We start from the raw sequence: 13,852 nt of genomic DNA, 5'->3' as shown, positions 1-13,852 counted from the left end.
ATAATGACCGTCTGGTAGATGATGGAAAAATATTGTACAAGTATGTTCTTTTTTCGGAATAGGTATAACATGACATCACGTCATTCTACTTTCACTATTGAATACTTTTCTATTTTAACAAAAAATACGTGTCTAATATGTTTTCATCATCTAACAGACGGACTAAATAGATGTTTAATTTCCATACTCTGACATAGGTATTATTCTAAATAGGTAACATTGTATAGGTAGACCATTCCACTGACAAAAATTTAGTTCTTCATCGATTAACAATAGTGTGTCTTTGTTCATCATCAAACTTATCCTATTGCTATCTCAGTCCCACATAGAACTTTAGAAAAGGACAGAACATGACATTACTATCTTTTTTTTTTCTTCTTGATGGCAACCGAGTTTCCAATACAAGGTTGTCGACTATTCTGCCAGTGTCGAGTATCACAAACTTTTCTCGATTTATGAGACAAAGAGAGTTTGACAGCTGTCAAATTATTCCTGTCCTGCTCTAATTTCATGTGACAGACAAAGACAGCCATAGCAAAATAGAAAGAATGAACAAAAACAACACCGATATAGCTATCTGTATCATCATAAATAAACAATTAGGTATCATAATATGAAAAATTATTCCATTCTCTTTGCTTTTCTTTTTCTTCATAAATTATTTTGTGAAAACTTACGCTTTAATATGTAAATCAAATTGTTCAACACTTATGCACTAAGATTGACTTCGTGGTGTGGGAATGAAGTCCAAATCGTGTTACTACGTACCACAACATACGAAATTGAACCCTATTTATAAGAGCTTTAGTTTGACAATCGACTGCTTAGGACACATAGTCCGCCATCTTGGATTTAGAGTGACGTCACTTGACTTATAATGTATTGTCATTAAAGTTACATGTGTATACAAAATTTCATATCAATCAGTTTAGAATAACTACTTTAAAATTGACTAAAGATTTGAGTACGGACAATCAATATTGAAAGTTAAGTTATATGTCATAGGATTCATATTCCCTTTGTAGTACGTAGTTTTAACTGTATTTTTAAACCTTATAATAACGCTAGAACAATTTGCACTTCAATGAGTCTTTAGGACAAATAGCTATGCTATTAAAATGTATAGATTTGCAACTATTTTAAAAATAAATGCATCAAACTGTATCAACAATTCATTATCTCTTTTGTGTACAACCAATCCTTTTATTTGTTGGTTTATATTGTTAGATGTTTTATATGCAATTGAGTAATTCTAAGTAATATTTATATTTAATGCTTTTTTTAAAGATATTAATATAATACCATGTTTATGTCTAGTGACATCATTAACCTAACAAGGTTATAATCTATTGCAACGGCAATAGATATTAAATCTGCACTTACGTTACCCACAAATATGAGTCCCGGTATCACTCGAAACTAGTAGAGCATTACTCTATTATTACAAACACATCTAACAACAAAAACCAACACTCTTTTTTAAAATACATTCGTATAGAACACGTAAACTACATCTAGCGAGTGTCACCTACACATAATATTAGCGCGGCCATCTTGGATCGTTCTGGAACATTCTCCACACCACATGGGAAGAAGCTAGTGTACTTTGGACTTACCTGTAACTATTTTAGCGTATTCTTCGTAGAATCGCGGGAACAATTGTATAGCAAAGTAGACTATGGTTAGGTAAGCTACTATCGCTAACGTAAGTATTAGATCGAAGACCGCTGGTTTTACACTGTGAAGAAAAATGTTTGTTGTTAGACGATTTTGAAGCTTGGTAAGGAGATTTGAAAGTTGAGAATTGATTGGTTTTGCTTTATTTTGTTGGGTATTTCAAAATGGGAGGAAACAAACACACCTGGATGTTTATTTTTGTTCTGTGATAAATTGATAAATTGTTCACCATGCTCATAGGCCAACCAATGGTTACATGTAAGGGTCGGTTCGTATCATCGGTCGCATAACAGACAAATGTATAGAAAAACAATTGACCGTTCAATTTGCGTCAGTACGGCCGATGATACAATCGACGTATTTCACGTCAGATATAAACCGACCTAAGCATAGCTTTCTTGTAACTGCATTACGTTAAGACAAAGAAAACTATTGCTAATAAAAAGATATAACATGTAAATAAAACACTCACCTATACACATAGAGCGACGCCCTAGTAGGTCCGTACAGTGTGAACTCAGGTTCCCGCTTGTCCACGGTGTGGGTGCTCACTGTCACGTCCATATAGCGGGACAGGGCTCGCTCTAGGGCGCCTGTCACTCCTGTAGGAAAGAGGGGAATAACATTAGCATTAAAAACTAAACCCACGAACAATTGGAACTCATTATTTAGTGGTTACATAAGCAAGAAGTAGGTCGACGAAACAGGGATAGAAAAACGTAAAGCAAATATGTGACTCCCTGTGCGTATTGAAACTAATCGAGGTTTTTTTTCGTAGAATCCACATCAGTGAGCAGTATAGGTATCAATCAATTTTAATATTACCTGATTATAACATGGAGCATATATCCAAAAGCGTTATCCGCTTTCACAACCATTAAAAAAGTAATACAATTAGTACCTGCATTAGGCGGTGTAGTGGTGACAACCTGAGGTGCTCGCGGTTGTGACGATAAGTATGTGTACCAATGTCTTATTGCCGCCTCGTCCACTCCCTATAAACAATAATAATCACAAATTAGTTATTTTAGGATATAAACCGGTAAACAAGGAGACGGATCACCTGATGGTAACCCATCGGCGCCGCCCAAGAACACTCGGAACACCAGAGGCGTTGCAAGTGCGTTGCCGGCTTTTTGGGGGTTAATAATTTATGGGTTTTTGGGGAATCGGAGATTACGAAAATTGAGGACGATCGAGGCCCAATCACTCCCCTTAATTGGACCTCCAGTAACCTCACTCACACCACGCCAGCATTGTTTCACGCCAGTTTTCTGCGAGGCCGTGGTATCGCTCCGGTCGAACCGGCCCATTCGTGCCGAAGCATGGCTCTCACACACATAGATATTATAGTAAACTCCTTTATACGAGGAAGGATCTTGGTTTAGCAGTAGACATAGCCCAGCTGAGAAAGACTAGGACATAATATAACAACGTCACGCCTTTAGTCCCCGAAGGGCTAGGCAGAGGTGCACATTATAGCACATAATATAATGTACACCCACATTTCACAATTTAAGTCCCATGTAATAGGTGGTGAGCCTATTGCCATATACCGGGCACAATTCCAGACTTCGTGCTACTACTGAGAATTTTTCGGAAAACCGAAAAAAGCCCAGTAATACTTCGGCCGACCCGGGAATTGGACCCGAGACCCCTTGCCCGGCAGTCGCACTTGCAACCACTCGGCCAACGAGGCAAGTTACATAATATAATACTGTAAATTTACCAAAGCATCATTATACAGCTCAGCATCCTCCTGGTTGAGTTCATCGGTGAGGTTGTATATGTGCGAGGCGAGGGCCCTGGCAGTGAGCGCGATGTTGTCCGCGAGGTTCCTGATGGCACTCTCCGACGGAGTGTCGAGTAGCGTGCTGCGGGCTGGGTCTTTGTGGCTCTGTGGGGTAAATTTGTTATTATTATTATTTACTTATATTCTTTTTATCTCAGCCAAGTGTTCACCAGTGGGGTTGTGATTGTGAGAGCACTGTACTATAGTGTCCGCGTCAATTTGCAGAAATTTCCTAACTAACCTGCAAGTATTTAGGGTAACTACCTTTTGTAATAAATTGCAAGTATAATTGTATGATAAATTAATAAAGGACGCAAGGAGGCACTGGACTCCAAGTGACTGATCAAATAGCCTGCTTTTTCTTCATCTTTTATCTTTTCTTCATATTTACATAGTTACTGGATTTTTATCCGGTCGTGGAAATAAACCTATAGTATCAGATGCACATCACAATCGGAAATGTTTTGTGCGGGAAGTGAACTCTAGGCACTTTACCTAGCAGCTTGTCGCCCAGCCACAATGCAGTCCGTGCAGTCTAGTAGTCGTTGTTAGGCCTATGTTCGCCAGATGCTTTGTAACTGATATGACAACATTTTTTTTCTAATTATAACACTAATGCCCGAATACTCAAACCTTATTCAATTTTAAGATGCTCTCAATTCTAGTTCGGTCGCTATCAATTCTTTATAAAATGACAGAGATAGTGTATTTAAATATCGTGTATTTAAGTACAACAGTAGCGTTTCAGTACTCGGGCATAAGAGCATTATGGAAATATCTAGACAAACCTGCAAAGAACTAAGCGTGAACGCAGTCATCCGTCTAATACTGAATCTCTCATGTTGCCAGGCGAGTAATTCATCAGCGAGGTTGATCTTCTTGTGGTTGATGTTGACTCCGAGCCGCGACTTGATGGAGTGGGCCGCGCCGCCCGGCTTGGGGGGCTTTGACACGTGCATCGTCATTGTAGGGGCCGAGGATATCGAGTCCAGGCACATTACGAATGATACGTCCTGTGAACAATATGTGTTATGATTTTATTGTAACTTTCGTGAGACATACTAAATTAATTATGTTATCGGCTGTTCTGCACAAATATAGCTAGTAGAGATGCTTGTATTAAAGGCACTTAAATAAGGGAGTAAATAGGTTTCCTAAGGGTCTGCAAAGCGCATGTAATTTCCAGTGTTGCAAACGTTCATAGACCACAGTAATCACTTATTCAGGTGGAGTGTGTGCTTTCTTGCCTTATAAAAAAACAATCGCGCAACTCTCAACTGGCTAACTCCAAACTTATTAACGATATTAGAAATTGTAAACCAACATATAATCGCCGACAATAAGTCTTTTGTCCTAAAAAGCAATCGTCCGGACAGGTTCGATCCATCCATAAACCCAAATAAATATATGTTTATGGAGTGGCTTATGTAAGATGGGATCGAAATGGGCTGATATAATTACACCATGCTTTCAAGTACTAACTACCATTGGAAGTCAGTTTATCAACAACTTACTTGCAACAACGCAGCGTCCGTAGAATCCAGCTGTTCCTCGAGCCACTTCTTAGCTGAGAAGTAGTTGAGTGAGTGTCCCAGAGACGTCAGTACAAAGAGTATGGAGGGAGCGCCCCTCACTGCCGCGTTGCTGTACAGGCGAGAGAATACTCGCGCCAGTTCCAGTATTGCAACCGCGCCTGATGCGTTGGAGTCTGCGCCTTGAGATAGTTCCTGTTGGTAAAGAAAAGAATTTTTAAGTGGTCAAGGTTTTGAGTATTTCTTAATTGTATTCAAATTCAATTAAAATACAGTAGTAGGATTGTTTCCTGTTCTTGTAAGCACAAATATTTGTCCAGTTAAATAGACCTTAGCATAAGTATGTAGTAAGGTTACTAAAAAAAAATCTTTTAATTTCTAATCATAATAGAACAATTTTAGTCCAGTCAAATAAGGTTAAATTTGGTAAGAATCTCGGAATGCGAGATACAAAGCTGTAATTTTGTATATACTTGTATATTGACCCCCTAAAACTTGTCTCAAAACCTACATATGGTAGGGTGTAAGCAACCCTTAAAATTCAGGGTCAAAGGGCCCAAAAATCGTTTTTTTTGCGGTTTTTTCGAAATATCTCATTTCCTATGGGTTTTTGGTAGTTGTATTCAATAGCAATATTGTAGGATACAAAATTCTCTACAACTTTTGTCTAAACTTTTTTTTTATACGGTGAACCGTTTTCGAGATAGAGGGCGGAGAGCGCGCGGTCACTGCATCTCTTCAAAATTTTTTTTTTTTCGTCTAACCTATCCGTGATGGTTGTCTATGGATAGGACATTAAAAAATACGTCATGGTTCCTAAAACCATTTTTCGTCAAAATCAATTGTTTAAAAGATAGACGCTTCCAAAGTGGAAAAATGAGGTCTATCGAATGTGTCCTGCCCTCTAACTTTTAAAATAAGTGAGTAAGAAAACTATGCTGTAGATTTTAATGGAAACTTTCAACGAAAATTGGTTTGAACGAGATATCATAATTAGTTTTAATAAAATCAATCGTTTGAAAGATAGACGCTTCCAAAGTGGAAAACTGAGTGAGTTTTTTTAAAAATGTATCAATTTTTAAAAACTAATTATGATATCTCGTTCAAACCAATTTTCGTTGAAAGTTTCCATTAAAATCTACAGCATATATTTTTACCCGACTGCGCCAGAAGGAGGGTTATGTTTTTCGAGTGTATGTATGTATGTATGTATGTATGTATGTATGTATGTATGTATGTATGTATGTATGTATGTATAATTGTTTGGCACGCTCTGCAGCCTAAACGGCTTGATGGATTTTGACTTGAGAGGTGTCGTTAGATTCGTATTTACTGTGAGAGTGACACTGGATATATCAAAATTTAAAAAAAAACAAAATGGCGGATTTTTGGCGCCAAATTCGAATATTTCTCACTCTCTAGCCTAAACGGCTTGACGGATTTTGACTTGAGAGGTGTCGTTAGATTCATATTTACTGTGAGAGTGACACTGGATATATAAAAATAATAAAAAAACAAAATGGCGGATTTTTGGCGCCAAATTCGAATATTGCTCACTCTCTAGCCTGAACGACTCGATGGATTTCCGCTTTATAGGGGTCGTTTGATTCGTATTTACTGTCAGAGTGACACTAGATATATCAAAATGAAAAAATAATATAACTAAAAATAAATAAATAAAAAAAGTAATTTAAAAAACTAAAAAACCCGACTGCGTTTCTTTATAATATTAAAATGAAAAAACCCTAAAACAAGAAAGTAATCGTAAAATTTAAGCAGTCGGGACCCATTCTAGAAAGCAAGCCGTATGTGCCCTCACAAAGTCTTTATATTTAGAATGGGTCCCGACTGCTTAAATTTTACGATTACTTTTGTTTTAGGGTTTTTTCATTTTAATATTATAAAGAAACGCAGTCGGGTTTTTTAGTTTTTTAAATTACTTTTTTTTTTTAGTTTTCTTACTCACTTATTTTAAAAGTCAGAGGGCAGGACACGTTCGATAGACCTCATTTTTCCACTTTGGAAGCGTCTATCTTTCAAACGATTGATTTTGACGAAAAATGGTTTTAGGAACCATGACGTATTTTTTTATGTCCTATCCATAGACAACCATCACGGATAGGTTAGACGAAAAAAAAATTTTTTGAAGAGATGCAGTGACCGCGCGCTCTCCGCCCTCTATCTCGAAAACGGTTCACCGTATAAAAAAAAAGTTTAGACAAAAGTTGTAGAGAATTTTGTATTCCACAATATTGCTATTGAATACAACTACCAAAAACCCCATAGGAAATGAGATATTTCGAAAAAACCGCAAAATAACGATTTTTGGGCCCTTTGACCCTGAATTTTAAGGGTTGCTTACACCCTACCATATGTAGGTTTTGAAACAAGTTTTAGGGTGTCAATATACAAGTATATACAAAATTACAGCTGGGTATCTCGAATTCCGAGGTGAATTCCTAAATTGACTAGACTATTTGACCTACTGCTGGTATGCAAATTAACAATGAATGAATCATAACTCCAGCAAACAAATCAATTATAGGTATATTACATATGAAGCTAAATAAGCATGTTTGGTCGAATTGTATCTACTCAAATGGCATCTCAGTTGAAATTTTATTCACTGTATTTTTTTTATCTTCACGCCTTTTATTATTCTCAGTGAACTCTCTTTCAATACCTCCCTTACAATAAACTTCTATGATCTAATTTGATTTAATTCTGTTAGGTAAACTTACAGGAACAGCAGCGGAAGAGTCATAGTGAGCCGCAATGACGATAGTTTGTGCTGACCCGGAGCGACCAACCAGCTTGCCATGTAGGGTCACTGGCTTGGAGTCCAGTTTAGCGGGAGTTGAGGCTGACACCACTGTGGAATGAGATTAAATTATAAATGGTTGTTTCTTGGATAATTTAGAATATTTACATTTTGTGATGATAGCAAGAAAGTAGCTGTGAACAGTCAATTGAATTTATCCTTAATTACCATTTTCATCAGCTAATTGGTCATTAGAATATAATAAATGAAAAACAAAACAGATTATATTATGTAGTGCTGGATTGTCTTGCAACTAAAACTAGGCTTTTATAAATTTTATTTTTAATTTTATTAATTTTAACATATCAAAATATGGTTCAAATTACGAAACTTCATCTGATAAGACTTTCAGAGACTCAGTGCTTGTCTTCAAATAGAGTGTAAAACTAAATTATATATATAGGAATGGCATCAATTTCGACAGCTATTAGTATCTCTCCTAGTTAAGTAGACAAGCACTAAAATAGCATTTGGCTACACACTCAGGTTATCCAGCTAGTATCAAGTTGGTAGACAAAAACATGTATTTGACAATAGTACTAAGCCTAAAACAAATAATTAAATACCCCTATGTATGTTACTTTCCTCTGATAGGCTTTATCTCATATTTATTCTATGATTTAGGACAAGATATCAACCAAGATAGCAATAAAAACAAATCTTTTCATATCTTTGAAGGAAAGTAAAGTAGTAAGGTAGCTCTTGATAGATATGTTTGTATGTTTTCTAATATGGCAGAAACAAATGCTTAAAATATCTGTAACACCTATGTTTGTTAAGGATTCTGATCTGAAGCACTATATTCTGGTTTAAGTTTAAATAACAGAAGGAAGTCTGAGATTATGTCCAAATTATTGGGCAATAGGTTTAGTCCTGCAGTAATTACTTTATTAGACTCCTGTTTTATGAACATCTAAGCAAATATTTGTCTAAGTATGTATGTTAACAACTGTGTAACAAAAGATTATACTATCAAAAACTAATTTGTCAATTCTTACCAATCTGATATCCATTAGAAGACACAGAGTTCATCATAGCTTCCAGAGCAGTTCCTGATTTGTCATCAGTGATGAAGCTGTGCTGTAGGTCTCGGAGAATATCCTCGAAGTCCGGAGACCAGCGAGCAAAGTAGACTGGGGCACTCACTTCTTGTTGGATCATTGCCATTTCTAGGAGTTGGATGTGCTGTGAAGATTTATATGGAATATCATCATATCTTATTAAGAAAGGAACATTTTGTTTATTAAACTAACTGATTGTAATTTTAATCACATAATTATTAGATTTTTAACTTGTTATGCAACCTGACTCAAATATTATAATACATTGAAAAATATGGTTCATTTTATTATCCTCACAGCCTAAATAGCAACAAAACTTTAAAAAACTAAAAAAAGTGGCAGCATTTTTATAAAAAGTTGGAAGTCTAGATTGAACATTTCCATCAATGGTATAATTTTAATAATAACCTACTTACATAAATACAATTTTATTGAAGTATTATGTGATAGGTACCTCTTTTTCCTCAGGAGTAAGAACAGTGTCGTTTTTGGGTAGCACCAGCAGTAGGGCTCCGGCTTTGCTGCGAATCTCCATGAACTGTTCAATGCTGATGTCCTGAACCCTAGCGACGACGCAGTGACGAGAAGTGCTCCACGATGTTAGAGAGCGACCTTCCAAGTTGAAGCTTGCACTGCGGCATCCTACGTAATAAGAATAAAAAACATTGTGACTGTTGAATCTGGATTGTATTTTAATCTGATACTATGTACTGTAAACAATGGAGTTCTTTATGGATATTAATAGTTTTTGTTATTCTTGTTAATTAAATTTTTGTATATTTACTAATCAATTCATGAGCTAAGCTTAATGAGAATTTGTAATTATAAGTGTACTATGTATACATACATGTATTGTATCAAGTATTGTTGGCAAATAAGGAAAATCTAATTATTTCCTTAGGTAAGAATAATAAATGATTAGTCCTGTGGTTAAGTTGAAGTTTAAATTAAATTAAGAATGTACTTGTTTTAGTAATACACATAATATTATTACCTATTTGAATTTTACTAGTTTTTACGATCCATAATTTTATCGTTTTCAAAGTATATTTCAAAAACGTAGGTGCCTACTTATTATTTCATGATAGAGCTAATTAAAATCTAATTGAATTACTAAAATGATGCAAACTATTTCGATTCACCATTTTCACGATTGGCTGTCCGGCAATTTTTTTTTTCACGTCGATAAGATGACAGGTATAAAATAAACAGCCTCAAAAGTAGCCAAAGTAATATAACCTCAAAGTCGGAATCGATTTTTTGATTTGAAGTCGGAATATATTGAACTATGCGAACTTACCATGGGGAACGGTGTGTAAGTCGTAGTGTTGCATTCTGTACACGGAAAACTCATGAGAAGCAGCCACCGGGTTCACAGGGGACATTATGATAAAAATAGGTAGAGCCACAAGCAAATAATAGGGCAAGTAGCCCTTAAAAATCTCGGCAAAGCCGTCCGCCTCGTCTAGCCACATCTTGGTGACTAATTGTATTTTCAGTTAACAAAATTAACACTAAAACCGATTTTTAGTTATAACCATAATCCAATTAGAAACCCTACGTGTGATAAGTCGGTCAATGACATTCCATTTGCGTGACACTAGTGATGTGGAGTTCGTTCGAGTAGTGTTGTTTAGTATTACTAATTTATGGATAGTCGAGTTGGAATTACTAAAGTAAAAATAAAATTCATTGTTTAGTTTTGTAAATATTATTTACGATAATTATCTTAAAATAACTGAATATAAATAATCACGAACATAACCATAAGCGAGAACTACTAACTCGATTATTTATTTCCACCAACTTATCGAAACACACTTTCTACTAAGTTTCAACCACTGATATTCAATGATTTCTCGGCTACTTAAACTTACGCTTGTAGATTTAGCAGAAACTCGCTTAAGATTCAAGTCTTCGCACTTTAAACTAATTTATAGTCAATCGATTGGTTGAAAATTAGTTTTGAATGAGACTTGAGTAGCAATGAGTTTCTTAGTAGTTCTTAGATATTAATTACGTATCTACAATAGTCGATTAAATATAAGTATTAAGAAAATATTATTAGCATTCTAATATTTTCCCATAAATCTTAACAAACGTGAAGAGTTTTTTTTTCTCTCTCTCTCTCTCTCTGGAATTATCGGTCCGAACTAAATCATTATTTTTCTAAGTAAATTGATTACCTACGTTACGATTATTAGGAGCCGAGAAGCGGGTGAAACCGCGTATATGTATAGTACCGGCCATTTACTTCCATATTCGTAGGTTAGGTACATACATTCTCTTTTTTAAGTAGGTAAATCGTATTACTATTACCTAATATTGATAATTCAATTATTCTTATTGTGTAATATTTCAGTTCCTGACTACTTTGACAGTCGAGAAGGCACTGTAAGTTTGACTGTGGAGTCGGATTGAGTATTTTGTTTTTTTTTTTTTGTGATTATTAGGCAGGGGTATAAAAAAACATGTACCTATAATACCTACCTAACGTACCTAAGTTATTTTAATGAATTTCTTATGTATATTTTGTGTGTATCAGACGTTGCGTAGGTATTTTTATAGGTAAAGCACATGCATATCTGCGCATCCGTGGTTCTAGTTGGCTCAGTGGCTGAGCGACCTACTGCTGCTTAACGTTTCGCGGACTTTGTTTCTCACACGATACGCATCACAAAACAAAATCATGTTAGAACCAAAAAGAAAGTATCCACAATTATTTGTATCGTCACGCCTTTTATCTCTAAACTGGTAAGACAGACGTACACATTGCGGCACGTAATGCCACTTCACATAGTACACCCACTGTTCACCATTACGTTATATGTAAGTCTCATGTCATAGGAGGTGAGCCTAATATACCTACTGGGCACAATTCTAAACTCCGTGCTACTACTGAGTAATTTTGGAAAAGCCAAAAAACGCCCAGCACTACTTTGCCTTAATCGAACCCGAAACCCCTTGCCCGGCAGTCGCACTTGCAACCACTCGGCCAACAAGGCAGTCAAAGTATCAACAATTAATTTTACAAATTAAAGTCAAATGAAAGCAATAAAATTGTAACTTATAACCAAAGTAAATTGTAAAATGCTTGTTAGAGAACAAATAAAGTATTAATAGATATTATTTATTAAACTATTTACTGGATTGAAAGGTTATCGCGATTGAATCTATGCGCTTTCGATTGCAGGCAGTAGATATCGCGGGCCAATTCTTACGGAATAACTAGTTTACATGGAATGGGTTAAATACTTTGGCATTGTAGTAAGGTAGTCTTTATATTTTCGTAGTTATATTTTTGTGGTAAATGTGATAATACGATATTAATAATTCTCATTATCTATTATATAAAAATAAGTCGGGTTTTCCTTCCTGACGCTATAACTCCAGAACCCACCAGCCGATTTTCACGGTTTTGCATTCGTTGGAAAGGTATCGGGCTCCGTGAGGTTTATCGCAAAAAAAATTTCAAGAGAATAGCAGGAAAACAGGGAAAATCATTGGTGGCGAAACGGAGTTCGCTGAGTTTGCTAGTTTCCTTATAAAATTAAAGATAATGTATGTTCATTACATAATCACGGGACCACAGGGTCCTGGACCTTTGGAAAGCGTGCGAGGAGCCGAAGCCAACTCGCAAAGGCCCGTTGAACAATTTTATTCTAAGTGAAATGGGACATCAGCCGGAAATTAAAGATAATTATTATTATTGTGGTAGACGGCATCCTAGACGGACATTTAGCGACCTGGTCTGGATTAAAAGTACCCTTAACCGGCGAGCATGCATGAAAAGACTGATGACTGTTGATGAAGCGAAAGAGGTATGTAAGATTCGTAGCGATTGGTGTTCCATTGTCTCTGCCTACTCCCATGGGAGACAGGCGGACAGACAGTTATGAAAGAAACCACGATACGAACAACGTACAACACATACATAATGCAATTTATTATTAAAATCGTATAAAACGTAAGTTTTATATGTAATGTGTCGAAATTGAATCTCAAGTTACAATACCTACTGAAAAAATAACTAATGATAGTAACCATTATTCACTAATAACAACTTCAAAAACCAAAACGCGAGTCCTATGAAACTCGTAGCTCGCTCGTAACCGCTGCTACGAGCAACTACGAGCTACGCACCTAGCTACGAAGTGTCCCTAGTCTACGACACAAATTGTGCAAGTGGCCAACCAACCGCAATTTATGTCAGTTGCGGAAGCCACGACACTAATGGGGGACAGTGGCTGCAATTCGTTACACGCTGCCCCTTTCAAAAGGAAAATGAAAGATTTATCTCCAGGTAAACCTTCTACGGACTTTCTATGTTGTAATTTTGGAAAAATAAGTTTTAAGTTTAATTTTTGTACGCAGCAGTAGATTGGTTATTTAGTATAGTATGATTTTGTTTATTGTAATAATTCATGATGTTTTCTACCTATGATTTTAGTTGAGGTTTTAGGTGAACACAAACCACAGGCATAGGAGGACTGAAATACCACAAATAAATAAAACTTCCTTACTCAAGCTTATACATAATATATACTTCTTACTAATAATCTTTATTTTGAAAAACTATACCTATTACCAATACTGGGGTATTAGTAATATCGTACAGGGTATTGGAGAGCTATGTTCGGAGTTTCTTTGCGCGACAATATCTGAAATATGGAAATTAACCAAAGAACTAGAATGACAGACATAGCTCTCAAAATATGGCTGAAGTGGCAATGGGCAGGCCACGTCGCTTGGAGGACTGATGGCCGCTAAGCTAGGAAAGTGGTCGAGTGGCGACCGCGGAACGGAAGCCGTAACGTGGGCAGACCTCCCACTAAGTGGACCGACGAAATCGTCAGAGTCACGGGGAGCCAGTGGATGCAGGTGGTAGCTTGTCGGTCTACGTGGAGGACTGAGGGAAAGGCCTTATAGAACAGTGAACGTCTTCCGGCTGATGATGATGAATACTCCA

The 13,852-nt window shown here is 36.3% G+C and overlaps 1 protein-coding gene across 1 annotated transcript; it reads right to left on the bottom strand.

The window, feature by feature from the left end:
* Nucleotides 1–639: 639 nt before the first annotated feature.
* On the bottom strand, nt 640–10,491 carry LOC118266296 (nicalin-1). Its single transcript, XM_050694668.1, has 10 exons — nt 10,184–10,491; nt 9,338–9,525; nt 8,821–9,007; nt 7,743–7,873; nt 4,984–5,196; nt 4,258–4,482; nt 3,407–3,574; nt 2,579–2,672; nt 2,150–2,279; nt 640–1,738 (listed from the first exon to the last, which is right to left on the bottom strand). Exons 1-10 carry the CDS (start codon nt 10,356–10,358, stop codon nt 1,597–1,599), a joined length of 1,653 nt encoding a protein of 550 aa, XP_050550625.1. The 5' UTR covers nt 10,359–10,491; the 3' UTR covers nt 640–1,596.
* Between the last annotated feature and the right edge of the window lie 3,361 nt (nt 10,492–13,852).

This window comes from Spodoptera frugiperda, chromosome 7 (assembly GCF_023101765.2).
Source record: "Spodoptera frugiperda isolate SF20-4 chromosome 7, AGI-APGP_CSIRO_Sfru_2.0, whole genome shotgun sequence".
NCBI lineage: Eukaryota > Metazoa > Arthropoda > Insecta > Lepidoptera > Noctuidae > Spodoptera > Spodoptera frugiperda.
The sequence above is the reverse complement of the archived record's forward strand: the minus strand, read 5'-3'. Positions and strand labels throughout refer to the sequence as shown.

Bases quoted from the DNA above. Each gene is read 5' to 3' on its own strand.
- LOC118266296 (XM_050694668.1), bottom strand. From the start codon at position 10,358: ATGTGGCTAGACGAGGCGGACGGCTTTGCCGAGATTTTTAAGGGCTAC. The intron at 7,874-8,820 runs GTAAGAATTGAC...CTCATTCCACAG, and splicing joins TTCTAATGGATATCAGATTG to TGGTGTCAGCCTCAACTCCC. The intron at 2,673-3,406 runs GTAAATTTACAG...TATTGTTTATAG, and splicing joins AGCTGTATAATGATGCTTTG to GGAGTGGACGAGGCGGCAAT.